The 17075-nt window shown below is 42.3% G+C and overlaps 1 protein-coding gene across 1 annotated transcript in view; it reads right to left on the bottom strand.

Annotated features, from left to right (window-relative positions):
• The window catches only part of kazna (kazrin, periplakin interacting protein a), a 73354-nt gene that overhangs the window by 48647 nt on the left and 7632 nt on the right, over nucleotides 1–17075 (bottom strand). Inside the window, exons 2-3 of the mRNA XM_068747127.1 lie at nucleotides 11177–11189; nucleotides 5368–5381 (exon numbers count right to left, since the gene is read on the bottom strand). Of these exons, the coding sequence (XP_068603228.1) occupies nucleotides 5368–5381; nucleotides 11177–11189 (27 nt within the window). The remainder of the gene's footprint in view (nucleotides 1–5367; nucleotides 5382–11176; nucleotides 11190–17075) is intronic.

A 17075-nucleotide genomic window follows, 5' to 3' on the forward strand; every position in this document is an offset into this window, starting at 1 on the left:
TCAGAGTGTGACGATTATTACATTTCTGGGCAAAATCAAGCGGGCTTAACCAAGTTTGGGTGAAATTTTCTGTATAATCGGAAAAAGAGGAAGGTAAACGCTCCATGGCTGACCTGGAGCAATCCTGTCACTGCTTCAGTGGCTGTGGTGAAATTGCTGTTTGCTGTGAATCCTTCGGAACCATCTCAAAAGATACGCCACAGTGCGACTGACTTTTCTACGACATCACAGGCAACAATGGTGCAGATTCTCGTTATAGATACACAAAGGTCAAACAATTTCACCCCGCTGCACAGCAGCATGTTTCCCAGATGGAGAACAGTGATACATCTGTCCACCCCGCTGGACTGACATTTAAACAAATCATAGGAAATAAAAGCTGAAGCAGAAATATTCTGGATGCAAACTGAAGAAAGAGCAACAATACAAAGAGGGATTTTAATTCAGAGAATGCAGGAATACTATGAACAGGAAGACGAAGAAAAATACCTGATATTGACATTTCGTAAAGAAAGAACGAGATAATAAAATACATTTTCCGATTAGACGACAACCCCCCCCCCCCCCCCAAGGTAAAAGAGGGAAGGAAATAGGAAATGGAGGAGAGTGCAGCAAAAGTCACTCCAAAGCCTTTTAGAAGGAGGCTGTCAGGCTGCCTCCTCTTCACTCAAGTAGATGTTAGCTGAGATAAACAAAGAACGATTGACAAATACAAATAATCCAATCAGTATTCTGAAGTGTCCTGTGGAGTTGCTGAATATTTATGCAAAGAACACAGATGGTCAAAAAGGGAAAAAAATAAAAATAAAAACAACAGTGATGAGATGATGATGATGAATACATTTATTAGATATTAGAGAAGGGTATGCATTTTAATTTTGAACAGGCATTATTTAAAAAATTTCAACATCCCCATAAAGCTCCTCCATGCTCCGAGGTCAGAATGAATTACATAACCCTTTACTTTACTGGTTTGTTGGTTTTAATCTCATTGTGAAACTGTAAAAATGTTCCAGAGCAAGCTCGGTGAATACTTCCTCAGTAATCAATGAGCAGAAATGTATTTTACAAGAGCACAGCATGATGTAGCGAAATATTTGATCAGCAATTTCTCGTCTCCAAAGAGACAGCATCCTGGTAATCAAACTGTTATCTGTACCATTACTCCGCCTGCTTGGATCTCATTTCCAAATTCATTAGGCAGTAAATACGTTCAACAAATTGCTTCTGGAAATGTCCACAAAGATTGTTGCATCTTCAATAACAGCGGGCGAAGACCAAACACGTTTCAGTCTCTGCGCCTTTGTATTAGCTGAAGAATCCGGCTTTGTCTGTTAGCATTAACGCCGCAGTTTGTTTGAGGCTGATTTAGTTTGCTGCAGTTTGCTCATTGAAAAGATGACGATGCAGAATGTGAAATAAGATCAGCCGGTCCACGGCCACATGCATGTACGCTAGAGGAGCCAGTTCTATGCAGGTGGATTCCAGACTGTAGCAGCTCTATTTAATAGGGTCGTCTTGTAATTAAATATTTCATTTCATTGCCATAACTGAAGTAGAGGTATGTAATATATTAGTGATCAATACTAACACAGGCAGTGCACGCATAAAAAGATACAACAGTTATTTGCCTGCTGCATCTGTGGGAATTACAGGGCAGCAATCTCAGCAGTCAGGCAGGTTTAACATCATCTATGGAATAAGGATCAATATCAACATAATCACCATGTCTGATGTGTGGTGAACTGTTTATGGCGGTAAACTGCACCGGTGATAAATACGGACCTTCAATTCCCTCGGCGGTAAAACGTTCGAGCTGCGACTGCCATAGCTCGAGGAAACAATGAGATGGATAGAAGTAAATAAAAGACTAGTGGTGCATTATGGGAAGCATTAGGCAGCAAAATAAATATAAACTCGCTTTTACTCCCAGTGATAAAATCTGATCAAACAAATTCAAACATTGGAATTGAAGTGAACTTATTACCAAGCGAACAGTGTGGAGGGATAAAAAAAAGGCGCAGGCTGTTATGTATGTCATCATAAAGGGAGGTTTGCACAAACGTTAATAATTATAAGTGTATTCTCCAGCAGAAAAACAGCCCGCAATAGGCTATCACTTTGAAAGTTATGGTTTCTTTTGACTTGTTATGTCTTATGGACGTCCTCTCTGGCCCAATTGAAGAGCAGTTTACGTAGACATTGTTCCAGATATACACGCACATTTAGAAAATCAAGAAGAAATTCCCATCTGTTCATGTTTGAGTTTCAAAAATTCCCCCCATCTAGCATATCCAATCATTGTACACATTGTCTCTATCCCGGGACAGGAGAGCAAGAAAAGGGGATGAAAGATGTTGCAATTCAAACTGTTAAACCCCCCCATTATTGATCAACAATCAATCAAACACTAAATGACAGTTCTGTGTCCCTGTCACATTTCGATGTGTGGCTTCCCTATCTGATGTGTTCCTCTCAGCTATTGTGAAGAGTCCTCTATTGTGATCAAGCAGCCGGCATCACACATGGCGGTGTGTGTGTGTGTGGGGGGGGGCCCAGCTGCACTTTAAATCAGAGCCATTGATTTGGCCCTCAGAGTGGAGTTGGGCTCCCAGAGGATAAAGCACAGGACTCAGCTGGCCCTTTAGCCCCTGCATTAATAACCATTCCAATTAGAAGCATCAATGTCCAGCTGCTCATCTGGTTACACGATGGTTCTTCGCTCTTGTTAATGCCCCAAATCACAACCTGATGTACGGACACCTGGATTTTCAGACATTGCATATTTTAGGTTTCTCTAATGGTCTATTTTGTTCTTGCGGTTAAGTTTCAATGCATCTGAAGATAAATTAGTCCGATCACCTGCTGCCTGCAAAACCGTTTCTGGCTCAGAACATGAAAAGCGAGTCAGATCTCAGGAGACGGTTGATTTTATAAATTTGACCGAAGAGAGTAAGGGCCCCGTCAAAATTGAGATTTATTTTGTAAAAGTAGGATTCTTTGTCTGATCGTGAGGACGCTATATTATTCCACAGAGATGGTAGCAGATAATGTTTAATTTCTCATACATTTGTTTTGTGCCTTCTCCTCACTGAATACCAGATCATAGTCCAAACATTTCAAAATCAGTCAAGATGCATACATATATGCATAGATCTAAAAGAAATATACAACAAGCATTATTGTAGCCTGCAGCTTGTGACAACAGTCTGCACCAATTTGCTCTTCATAATTTGGGTTTTCATACCAATGAATGCAAAGCGGAACTTCTCCAGTGTGATCCCAGCATAATGTCTGCAGCGCTCGCCATGTAATCTCAGATTAAGCCATTTGTTACACCCAGGCCTAATTTGCACAACACTTCCCTCAAGTGTGGTTTGCACCTACCTTTCAAAACTGACACATGAAGGATAAATCAAAAACAAAATACTTGTTTCGTGAATGGAAAGCTGAAACCAGGAACGATGCGATGTGTTTGTTCCGTTCCCCAATGAGAAACAGATAAACAGCTCAAGTTCACGCGTTAGATGTGTAGACGTGAGAGTGATGACAGGCCTGTTTTAATTAGCAGATTATTCCTTTTCAGCCTTTCTTGTTGGTGATGCTTATAGTCTTGGTGAAGGCAGAAAGCTGCAGGATCAGATAGGTCTCTGTCTGGCGGGCTGCCTGATTGGATAATTCATCATGACAATTATAACAAACAATTCCCCCATAAAAATAAACCTACGTGTCAATAGCACCATGAGGTTTAACTGGCGCTGTCATGACTGCTCGGATCAGAATCAAGAATCTGAGGGTTGGCACAGTTTAGGATTTCACTCTTCCATTTCAAATTTATTTCATTTCATCAGATTCAGATCTGACACCAGCTCCGTCCACATGGTGATCTGGATCATCACCAAAAGGTTACAAATGGTTCTTGATATCTTTATACACCAACCACGAAAAGTGAATCAGAGTTGATATTTTAATCATAAATGTTAAAATTTTAGATTTTTTCCTGACCTCATTCCAGATCAGATCCAGAAGACATTTTGCATTTTGCATATCGGATCCCTTTATGATTGTGATTTCATGTGGTTTCTTTAGGGGGAAAAAACTCAATTACAATTAAATGGGATTTTTTGTAATTTCTTTGTATTCAGACGAGGATCTAAGTTATAACAAGACCAATCTTCAGATTCTTTTCCACCAAGATTCATCCAGCAGTTTATCCGTAATCCTTCTAACAAATAGACAGGCGAGACAGTGGCGGGGGGGGGGGGGGGGGGGGGGGGGGGGCTGTTACTAATGCGATTCAAACACACCCTTTTAATAATTGGGCTTGTCCCTATGCCAGGGGAAGTGGGCGGCATAAACTAGTGGATGATGACGTTAAACAAATGACTCCCTCATTAGAATGGCCCCCAGAGTGTCACAAGCAAATATACAAACAGAGAAACACACACACACTGGCCTATGATTTCTGCCTCCCTCACCCAACGCACATTCAGACATTTACACTGACACAAGTATTATCATGGCTTTGTACACAGAAAAGGGCAGCAAACAAAGGCGGTACTCACGAGAGTACAAGCTCCATCCAACAGACTAATTAACGTCTCCCAGTTGCACAAGCCAACACTCCATGGTGCTCCAGTTAGCTTTGGATGCTGCTGCACAATAGAGCAGAATGTGTCGCTATGAGCGTCCCAGTAACGCCGCTAAGAGCGTCCCAGTAGCACCAGAACCGCTGCCCTAAAGCCGAGCTAATGTCTGCAGCAGGCCTCAGCTGCTGAAGAGTTTCAACAGACATTTCAGGGGTTTTAATTCACAGCTGAGCACATGAATATTCGGAACAATGCTTTTAGCTTGTTGTTATTGCAGCAGGCTAATTAATGCGAAAGGCCACATCCACATCTCACCTCTTTAATTTGTTGGCCTGCATATCCTAAGTCCAACCCAGATTGCATCAGAAAAATTATGTAGTCTGATGAAGTCAAATGAGGAAGGTTCCAATTTATTACTAATTTAATTTTTGGCTCTGCCCTTTAATAGACTTGACATTAATTTGATAATTCATTTAAGAATCATTTCTAGAGATACTTCTGAAGATCTTTTATTTAAAACGAGCAAAATAAGATGATCTCAACACACACAAAAAAGTCATAAATGCAAATATTATCCATCTTTCCGTGATAGAAACAATGCACATCTGACCATGCACAGTGAATAAACCGTAAATATGAGCGAGATCACGACTGACACAGGGAGATGCAGCTTCTCTGTCAACGCTAACAGCAGTGAGCATTAACATTTTATAAAGCAGTGCTATTATCTCAATCCAAATTAAGCTGCATACGTCTTGCTGTGTCTACATCTCTGCACTGTGCTGGTGTCCACTGTATCCATCTCAGCGCTTATACCCAGCAGTGGAGAGCAGCATCACTGATCACATACACAAAGAAAGGTGGTCTTTGTCTGCAGGGACTCTGGTCTCAGCAGAAGCGCTCCAGCATCTGCCACCTCACCATTAGCTAAATAATGCATGGGGCTTGCGTGAGGTCTGTCGAAACCAGCCTTGTTCTCATTACTGCTCTCGAGTGGTGTAAAAAGACAAATCAGCAGATGTGCTGGAAGAGCAGGGGCATGGAGACACGAACGGAACCAACAACACACACAAACACACAAGCAACGTGTGGTTTATCGTGAAAGATTACAGCCGTCCAAGGATTAAAGAAGGATTCTTGAGATCACGTAGAAAAATCTAAATGTGGGCAGATTAATCAGAAAGTGACCAAAGTTTAGGACGTGAGCAGCTCATCGGTCATCTCTATCGAGGAGATAAGATTAAGCCGTCCATCAAGATAAGCGAGTGAGTAAGTATGTTTGAGAGTCTCACGGCTCACGCGGGGCTTTGGGCATTAAACAGCAGGAGAAGCTTGCAGAATATCCACATCTCTGCAGGCCCAGTCGTCTCGGCGACCCTGGGCTGCTTCACTCCAAGAATAGCAAATCTGAGGAAATGTGATCTTTGAAGCCACAAATAGCATGACAGAGCCACTTCCTGCAGGGCGACAGAAGGGAAGCTCAGAAAGCAGGCGGAGATTTTAAACGACTCACTTTCAGTCCAAATAGGGGATACAACGCATTATTGTGTTTTTGGTTTCACATCACTGTAGAAGAACTCCATCAGAGACCTTCAGCGGTCGCTTTGGTCAAACAGTGCCACCAACAGCAGCTGCGATCGTGACTGTTTGCTGGGCAAGTTATATGATCAATCATTCAATGTTATTATTAATGGATTCAAAATGTACTCTAAAAATGTCAAAAAAAAAATGATAAAAAAATTACTTATGATAACTATTTGATTTATGTTGATATAACAGGTCAAACTGTACAAAACTGCAACTAAAAATCACTGCACCAAAGACTCCATATTGCCTGCCACTCATCCCACAGCAATTATCTCCGCTGTTCTGGATAATTAACAATTGGTAGTACTTGATCATGTGGACACGGGGTACTGACAGAGGGTAGGACATAGAACATGAAATTTAAAGCACCACCACCCGCTCCACTGAGCAAAAACATCAGTTCAGGACTTTTGTACAGTCAATGCATTGTGTTAATATCCAGTTGTTGTCCTCACATATGCATATTTCCAACAGTAAAAGATGCATTGTAACAATGGATTTAAACAACAAACAGTCAACAAGAAAAAATAAAGCATGCAGCTCAAAAAGCTGCCTGGATTTCCAGGCATACAGCAGGAGATGACAGAGACCTTTTCTACCCCAAAGCAGCTGTTAGTGGATTTCAAGTCTTTTTGAGCTTAAAGGAGGAAAACAACAGAGAGCAAAAGCCTTCACGTCCCACAAGGAAAGACAAGTGAGCATGATATCTCCAGGAGATTCAAGTTGTTTTTCTTCCTGCCCATCTTCTTCTTCTGGGTTATCATATATTCTTATGACTTTTTTTTTTTTTTTGGTGCACAGAATTTTCAGCGACAATATGCCTGTCCCAGAAACGTCAATGTGCCAAATTGAGACTGTAGGCTTACAGTTCTTCTTTGCTTAGTAGCTCCTAAAGCATGTAGAAACACTGGAAGGATTTCAATGTGGGGCTTGGCAAGGCAATGGGGGCCCCGGTGAAAGCCTTGAGAAGAAAAGTTGCACAGTTCAATTTCCTACATTTTAGATTTGACTTTTCCATGCTGGTAAATGAGGGACAGTCAGCTGACGTCTCTGACATTACAGCTGCATGACGTGTTTCAGCTGGTACAGACAGTTCTTCCTTAACAAATGTTTTATGAAGCAAATTAATTCAAGGTAAAACAACTGCACTCTGAATCCAATCCCATCAATTAAGAGCAAGCAGCAACTCAAATTAGGTTGTGATCATCTCATCAGTGTGTGTATGTGCGCCCGTTACGTTACCTGCACCGGTCCTCATTCTCCCGCGTTCAGGGCTGATGTATATCCAACGTGGCAGCCGGTCGCCAACACTGTACCGGGATGAAGAGTTTGTCATCCTCACTTCCCTCTCTCCCTCACCGCTCTGCTCTGTTTGCTCAGCTGTTCTCCTCACTGACCACATTTATCCCAGATGAGCGGTGCAGCTTACCCCTTTAATCTCTGTGTGTGTGTGTGTGTTCATTCCAAGCATCCTCTCATCGGCCTTGTGATGACCATCTGAAGTCACACCCTGATCAGCAGGGGGGCAAACACACAACCACAGGAGACAAAGGCAGCATTAACCAGACTGCCAGTTAAACGTGCAGGTCATTTAGACCAACTACGAGGTTCATAAAATGTCAATGGGCATATCACAGATCGTAAATGTCATATGAATCCTTGAGTCAATGATACTGGCATTGCCTCGTCTCCCCATTAATACAGCAAGGTTACATTGCCATGCCCTGAGCCGTTTGGAGTGTGTAAATGTGTTCTGGTGTTGGAGCAAAGGGTTCGACATTGACACAATGTGACTGTCAATATGTCGCTTCAAACTGGTCCCTTATCCTAGGAGTCATCCAATAATCTGGGATATACAAGAAGAACATCTCTGCCTCTGTTTGTCAAATTATTGCGAAATTACGGGGACTGGAGGAGCCGGACAACAACGACAGCCGCAGAAGAGGGAAAACAAAGTGGCTCAATGGAATTTGAAGAAATTTCCCGGAACATTTGTAAATGATAAATTTTAACTGTGTGATGGGATAGATAAGCAAAGGACACACACGCAGAGCTGATATCAGCTACAAGAGAATCTTCTTTCAAAAATCACTTTCAAATTGTGGAAACGCGTGTAGCAAAGTGCGGATACTTATTCAATAGCTTTTCATTCAGGTGAAACATCCTTGGCCTCAAAGACCCACGTTCATCTTCATTTGTGATCATGAATATACGGCCATTCATCAGCATTTCTGTTTCCATTAACTCCATTTCATAGCATCTGCAAATGTTTTCTCACTTTGAATAAAGCAACTGAACGGCGGCTGCCTTTGAGTTCTGCTAAATTGGCTGCGTTCAGCAAGCGTTGTTCCAACAGGACACGGAGGGAGGAGGTCACTGTAATGTTCTACACAAGTGGGAATAAATACATTGTATATATTGTGGCATAGCTTCAGTGAAATTTAACCCTGCACCCGCTGTGTTCACTACATTCACAAATAACCGCATAATAAAGCCTTCACAGTCCCTTGTGTCCATGTTGCATGAAGTACAAGCACCTTCTGTGTCTGGTACAAATACAGCACATGCTTTTATACACTGCAAATAAACAGTGTCATCCTATCTGCAGACGGCGCGGTCTGCTTTGGCTAACATGGCAGGCATGAGCAACTGTTGTGGTTGAATCCTTAGCCAGCTTACGTAGTCATTTGCCAACCGGAGTGTGTGGTGCTTGTGTGAGAGAGTGTGTGCGCGTGTGTATTCAGGGAAAGAAATATGATCTGAACGGCCAGAATTATTAGTCTTATTACAAGCATTTTATTAAAATCCATTCACAACTTTGTAATCCTGCCATAAAAAGTCAATCCGTGGTCCCATTCTGAAGATCAGAAACATGTTTTCAAGCACATAATAGATTATATCACTTTTAGACTGGAAAGCAAATGCGCTACCCACCCCAGTCACATGGTCGTTGGTTGGTTTCAATCCAGTATTCCCAACAGTCCGCTTCATTAATTGATTATCACTATTATCAAATCAGATACAAATAATGCTGAGAATTCATCTGTGCACCACCAGAACCCGTGATCTTAAAGATGGCTTAAAGACGGAATGTATTTCTGGCTTTAAAATGATCAAAAACAAAAGTGCGGTCTGGCGGACACAGTGCAGCTCTATTTGGAAGAGTTAAATAAAAATGAGCGAAATAACGCTAACGTTTCAAGCAGAAAAGGGCAGAGCGATGTTTGTTTACAACGGAAGTCGCTACGGCGTCTTCTTCTTCTACTACTATTTCCGGTATATTTAGTCAAATTGCGCACGTCAAAAGAATTTATTCCGATCGAAAGTGTGATGCATGGACACGCAAGTCCTAATCGGATCAATATTTTTCAGGTCCATGAACACATGCATCCGATAATAATTTGAATACGAACTTGCATTTCAAACCAGGTAAACGACAATAGCGTCTGGAACATTGGCGAGGTTAAGTCCCACGGTCAAGATCTCATTAAGTTACAACCAGGGCATGTGATAGCCAGGACTGATGGCCGCTGCATATGCATATTTATTTTTCTTGACAGCACAAGGGGACAATTTGTTGTATTCCCATGTTGCAGAATGCTGAATTAACCTTCTACATATTCCTACAAATCACAGTTATATTTAGATGCTTTTCGAATCCCTTCAACATCAAAGCAGAAAACATGAAACATATTCAAATGGATGTTAAAAATGCAGCAGACTGCATTAAGAGCCTATTTCTAACGCAACGCTCGTTCGCAGTGATTTTGTTCTGCACTCCCACCACCTCACACTGGTGTTTTGTCTCGACATGTCTCTTGAGCTTTACTTTGGACCATTGCTGCATTTAATGGCTTCTCCCTGCAGATAGACCACTCACATCGCCGGCAAACTGCATCATACATGCACTGTATTCCGCAATCGTGTTGGCGCATCACACACGTTGACGTGAGACAGCTTCACCTCCTGAGCGCAGCAATCGTTATCCGGCTTGAGCATTAAGAAATAGAGGGGAAAAGGCGAAAAGACGAACAAGTCCCTGTCTGTGGTGAAAGAGAACAGTAAAGATCACCCAGTACGGTGAACTCAAATGCATTGGTAGGATTTTGTGTGGGCTGCATGCCTGTATCAAATGAAAAGTATTTTCTATAACCAGTTTCTTGCATCTTGAGCGTCCTATTTTACAAGTGTAAAATGTAAACGTAATGACAATGAGGGTAAATCTACGCCGCTGAGTGATCCAGGTTGGTTTGGAGAATATCAGGGAATAAAATGGTAACTCAGTTTGTGGGAACAGAACGGACGTCGTAGCTCGCTAGACTCCGTTAAGGTACGATCCATTCTTGAGTAAACACTCGCATAGCTGACAGTCATTCAGAAAGTTAACAGAAGCAGCTTTTCATTTTCAGCATGACACAGTCATCCTTGTCCGGTTTATTATGCAGTGCGTTCCGTCTTCTTCAGAACCCCCACTGCTAATAATGCTACCTGGAGACACAGTGGCCACATCTTCATTTTAATGTGGGGGTTCTTACGAGATTTTATCGAAACCAAGTAAAGGACTGGCCTGGATTTGAAAGGGTAAAATTTGTCCTGACCCACAATAATGTTTTATGTGACATATGGTCCCTCAGAATTACATTTACCTTCAATTATGTTTGATTTTTCAACCAAAAATAAAAGGTGAGTATAAAATTGAGGGAAGTTACATGAAGATGAGACTGAGAAAATCAGAAAGTGATGAAGGATTTTACATTCTTACATTACATTCCTGAGCATGTTTTTATCTGATTTATTCCTGGGTAATTTTCACTCTCCGTGTTTCCCTGCATTCAATCTCCTCGCTGCATTTTTGCCACTTTCTTCCTCTGCCCCTCTCCCAGTCTTCCACATTTCTCTTTTCCAATTTCCGGTCCCGCCCCCCACCCCTTAAGATGTGCTGCAGATTTCAGTAAACCCAGAAAATCCTCTTCATCACACACTGCAAATACCAGCTGTACTGGTGGTTTTGCCCTCAGAACCAATTAATGGCTAGATATGTGGCTTTAATGTCTGGGACAGTGTCAGGCTGACATTAGAGCTGCACGGCTTATTCATAATCATGAAGTCTCTTAAAATGGAATGTGAAGTACCTGGCAGATAATGTACGCTGCCGTACTGTAATGCTGCAGCTGCACAATGTTTAAACAGACGTGTAAATCTGGATGTTGCTCCTTCTGAATGCATCGGTGAACCCAACCTGAATTATACAGTAGAGTGGGAGTAAGAATGACATTAACACTTTGTCCGTTGCACAGTGGACGTGCTTGTGTGCTAATTAATTCCCTCTATAGCCATCAAAATATGTCAACGGTTGATCTTGTTTAATTACTAGTGAGAAACATTCACTTTATTAAATTTTTATGGGGTCTTATTGCTGTAAGGCAAAACCGAGAGCACCGCTGTGCCGCCCTGAATTCCAACGCACAAAACGGTAGAGGCTTTGTTTTCAGACATACTTTCTGATGGTGACTTTAAAAGGGAGCGGTTCAGTAATTTGTGACGATTAAAAATATATATATATATTCAAAAGGCAGGCGGCTCGGTGGCGCAGTGGTAAGCACTGTTGCCTCACAGCGAGGTGGTCGCAGGTTCGTCTCCGGCTTGTGGCCATTCTGTGAGGAGTTTGCATGTTCTCCCCGTGTCTGCGTGGGTTCTCTCCAGGTTCTCCGGCTTCCTCCCACCTCCAAAGACATGCAGCCTAGGCTGATTGGTGACACTAAATTGCCCGTAGGTGTGAGTGTGTGTGGCTGGTTGTCTGTCTCTGTGTTGCCCTGCGATGAACTGGCGGCTTGTCCAGGGTGTCCCCTGCCTCTCGCCCATTGACTGCTGGGATTGGCTCCAGCTTGGCCCGCGACCCGATAGCGGAATAAGCGGTTAGAAAATGAAGTGAAATATTCAAAAGTTAATATTTGTAGATTAAACAGCTGGAAACTTAATTTAACACTTTTTCAAAATGTTCATGATCATGCAGATAAAAACATGATCAGCCCGCACTATGTTTCTTTTGAGCTACATGAGCTGAAACTGATAAGACATGAATATAATTGCTAATGGTTGTGCAGCGTTATCATGCAGAGGTTTACAGTAGAAAGTGAGCATGGCTTGTTTATTTCTTTTTAGGTCTACATTTTGTTGGGAATACTGTGGTTGCAGCTGAGCTACTGTGTCCACAGTGCTGTGTTATTTCTGAGACAGCTTTTCACACACCAGCTCCAGATATGACATAACATAAAGCCCAAGTGTGCCTAAACATGCATCTGGGTTGAGTGTGGGTGTCTCCGTGTGTGATTAGCCAATTGTGACTGTGCAGCGGCGACAGAGAAAGCTGTGTCAACTGCAACTAAGAGCTCAAAGGCATAAATAAATGACTTAGCAGCTTTGTTCTCTTGTCTAGAATTAAGAGTATGAATAATTAAATGAAACAATAAATGGAGGTGGCCCAGGGGAGGGGTGTGGTGGGGGCGGGGGGGGGGTTGTCGCATGGAGGAGAGAGAATAGCAGGCAGCCGAAGGACAAAGAGGGCATTTGAAAGCACAAAACACAGAAAGACAGCGCTAAGAAATATGGTCACATAAGAACCTTACAGCCACATCCAATAAAGAAACACACAAACAAGTTCACATTAAATATTCTGTGCTGAGGCTGTCTGGTGACGGGTGCAGGGTTATTCATCTGCACAGTGGAAATGAAAGGGCTTTGGAAAGTTCACTCTGAGATGAGGTGAAGAATAAAACACATGCATTGCAGGTTAGAGGTTCACATAAAAACAAAGTTATTTGCAAGTAGTTCTCAGTGAGTCTAATAAAAAAAAAAGACGTAGGCAGTGCCCACAACTGTACCGCAGTCGATAGTGAACTTTCAGAACTCCTTATCAGATGAGCGCGAGCTGGTTCTATCTGGATGCAGGACGAAATGGCGAGTGAGGAAAAAATAAGATGAATGACTAAAGGTCTCACAGAGCTTCAGATCAGGGCTGGAGTGAGATTAAACTGCTGTAATTATCTGATTGAGGACCGGATGCAAAAGCCAAAAGATTACAAAAAAAGGTATCTGATCATTTATAATAACCTCCCCGAAACATCTTTCCCACTTTTCGAGAGCCGCATGCAAGAGCGGAAAAATTCCAGTAAAACTTTAACAAAATATTTGCTGCACTGCCCGTCAAATGGAAGCGTAAGGAGTGGCAAGCTTTGAGAAACAGAGGGGAGACGATGAAGGCCGAGAGGACTAACAGCCACTCGGCCTCTGACAGATCCACCGCGTGAAGTGAGTCAGGCTAATGGAGCAGAAAATAGAAGAATCATGAGCCTCTTATCCATCGACCAATCACAGTCAGAGCCGCCAAACTGAAAGGAGATAACAGGGAGATGAGAGAGATGGAGTGAAAGGAGGGAGAGCAGAGATGAGCTTGAGGGTGTCCGTAATCTTCATCCTTTTCTAATCACAACCGAGACCTCTTCCTCCTGTTATCAGCCTTCCTTAATAGCTTCCATCATTAGCAGGCTAGCGTGTTTGCTATTGCTATGATTTTCATGGGCGACTCCGTCTACTATCGAGTCAGACAGCTGCATGCATGCGCAGCCGTCCAGGGCATGAATCCCGCCCTTCCGCATGCCCAGTGGTACCGAACCCCAGTTTGGGTTTGATCTATTTCTGGCCCTCCACTGCTTTCATCAGTTCCCTCTCATCTCAGCCTACAGAACCTTCATGAGGAGAGTAAAATCCCAATTCTTCTCTTAGTGCCCTCTGGCATGTGTCCATTCATTCCTGTTTTACACATGACACTTTAACACGTAGGTGGAACTGTCAAGCAAACTGACACCGAAAGAACGCAATTAAGCCATTGTGTATGATTGTGCTGATTTTATTCTCATTGAGCTTTTAAGATCTTGAAAGGGCTGCTGGTCTTTGTAGTGCAAGATAATTGTGCTGCTGGAAATTCCAAGAAAGTGCCTTTAATTCTTTTGCAACACAGCAATCTGTGGTAACGAGGTTAAGTCCTCACTATCCCTATGACAGACTACAGCTTTGTGGAAAAGGTCTCGACTCTCGAAGATTATGTCTGAATATTGTTGTTTTATGCCGTGATCTAATTTGTTTGATAGAACTTTTGAAATCAGTATTAACATCACGTTGTTTTTGGTCAACAGCACTAAGTTGTACACTTGGAAAACTTGATTATTAAACACAACAGAAACCTTGCAAGAAACAACAACAAAAAAACCACTTTGGTCGGGGCTCAACTGTGTTGTTTCCACTACTCCCATTGGAAACCCCGATGTAGCCTACAGTATGAGAGCCATACCCAAACCCTACAGCAGTATAATGTTGCCATCACAGACACTATTAAATGTGGGTAGCGTGTGTCACTGCTGTGACAGGGGTCATTCTTTTTCTCAGCAGGCATTTCTTTGGTGACAATGCCTATGGCTGACGTTCTGGGCTCAATGGCCCCCGCTTACTTCATTACTACAAGGAGTAAGGGAAGCAAGAAAACGTTCGATAACGTGTCCAAGTATTCTTTTGCACGGGCAGACCACACTGCTGTTACTAGCCAGAATCATTTTAGAACCAGGATGTTTCGGTAACAGTCCTTGAGGCTGATTCTTATATTCAATTTATCTTTCTATAAATACAATTTGATGCTAATTTGTTCTTCATAAACTCTCAAATGCACGGACGATGAAACTGCAGGCAGCAGACATAGTGAACACCAAGAAGTCTGGGAGGCTGAGACTCAAAGAAACACTGATACACTTTGGCATCCCGGTGAGAAACATAAGCCTGAGAATCGTTCCATTCACCCTGAGCAGCAGAGCAATCTCTGAGCACTAAGCCCGATGTAAGTCAGTTTTGTGGAGTGAGGCAGACAACGCCCAGGCAGGCATGTCACTCTTGACCAAGATCAACTGTCTATAAGACTTTATTCCTTATACAATCCATTTTACCCCACATGCATATATAGGATTCCATCCATCGCTCCACTCAACAAACATATATTGACATTTGTGGTGACTCATCAGTGAATTTAAGAAGCAGCCAGATGACTCTCAGTGAATGGTTGGAATATGGATTATGGAACAAAAGCACAGATGTTGTTTGACGATCTGGCGGATTTAAAGTCTAATATAAGCAGCTTATTTCTTTGAATCCAGATACACACAGACATGAATCTGAGATATTCTTACAATAACAAGATGCAAGATGACGAGGGCACGTATCCCCAATGTGATATTTTACGCAGTCTAAGGCTCGTCTTTATGAAGTTAACGCTGCTGGTATTTGCTGTGATTATGAATACATGGGAGAAAAGAACATCACTAAAAGCTTTACGGCATCTTCAGAGCAGCTAGCAACTCCAGAAGTGCGTGAACACTTCACGAACACTTCCTTAAACTAAAATGCAAACAAAATTAGGTGTACAAATATATATTGTTGCACTGATCTCTGTAGGATAACATCCTACTGTTCTTTGCTTCCACTAAAGCATGCATGCAGACATAAACATGCATTCCTATACATAAACATAAAAAAGAACTCAAGGAAAATAAAATAGACAAGGAAATTAAGAAAAAGTTCTGTTAGCATCCGTGTGTTGTTTTCGAAAACGCATATTGTGCATCCATCCTCTGTAGAACAATGGCTGTCTGAATTTATTCCTCCAGAATTTGGGATTCAGCGTAGTATTCATGGATGCCTGCTGGCTTTGTCTTTCGTGACATTCTTGGCGTTTTGCAGCATATCCTGTTGTGGTACCACCTGTTGCTCATTGGAGTTGTGTAACACCAGAGGGTGGGCTGTGTATTATATAATCCGTGCGCACGAACGATAAACCTGTACCCACACGCAGAAAAAATGTCTCCATAGTAGCTGGGGGTCAAAAACTGCACAAATGTACTATTATATTTACTAACTGACTGCCCTGAACACATCATCTCCTTTAAGTTTTACTTCATAAAGTGATAAGCACCGTTACTCCCATCTAAACCAACCCAGATATTATAGAAGAGAAACAACATAAGGAGTGGTGTAAGAGATTAAATTGGGGGCAGCGTTAGTGCAACAGCCCTGCAGATTATTTAAGAAAGGTTAGTTAGTTTTATGTCCATTGCATTATCTTTGAATCTGTTCGGTGGTGGCATCGGCTTCCTCTCAAGAAAATAGGCTTGCAGGCTCTGACAATGAAAGGCTGTAAGTATTGTGCTTTATGGTCTGTAGCAGAATCAATTGTGTCTACACAGCCGGCTACAATTAACGGCCACAGAGCATGCCAACACATGGATTACTGACCGTACAAAGCAAATAACCTCGTGTGTGTGTGTGTGTGCGTGTGTACGATGCATAAATGGACATGAACATCTGTCTGGCCTTGTGCCATCAGGTCCATGTTAACCTGTGAGTTAACTTGAGGAAAGTAGCTTTCAGTCACGCTTCTTACAAAGTCCCAATGAGGTGCTCAACATAAATCCTCATTAGCTTGTCATCACTTCTTTGCCACGATATATCACGTGGAACATTTGCAGGTGTTTTGCACACCAGTGCACCATTCCTTTTCTAGATGGCTTTTTGTCATTGGTCGATTGTATAGCATCACTTTTCTTCACAGTTAAGTGCTCCCCCAGGACCTGATTAAGTTAAAGATCCCCACTGATACTCCCAAGAGACGCTCTTCACTTGTTTCACACAAGGATCAGTAAAAAGAAAGATGTCTCCCTTACACAAAGTGTCTGCAACCTACAGGCTGTCAAACCAAATGCCTCTCTTTCATGGAGAGAATTGACTGACAGAAGGGGAAGCAAAAGCCTTGCTCTCATGCTCAACTTCCTTTTGAACTCTGGCTGAACTATCCGTGTTTGG

The sequence above is a fragment of the Brachionichthys hirsutus genome, chromosome 2, assembly GCF_040956055.1.
Source record: "Brachionichthys hirsutus isolate HB-005 chromosome 2, CSIRO-AGI_Bhir_v1, whole genome shotgun sequence".
Classification (NCBI taxonomy): domain Eukaryota; kingdom Metazoa; phylum Chordata; class Actinopteri; order Lophiiformes; family Brachionichthyidae; genus Brachionichthys; species Brachionichthys hirsutus.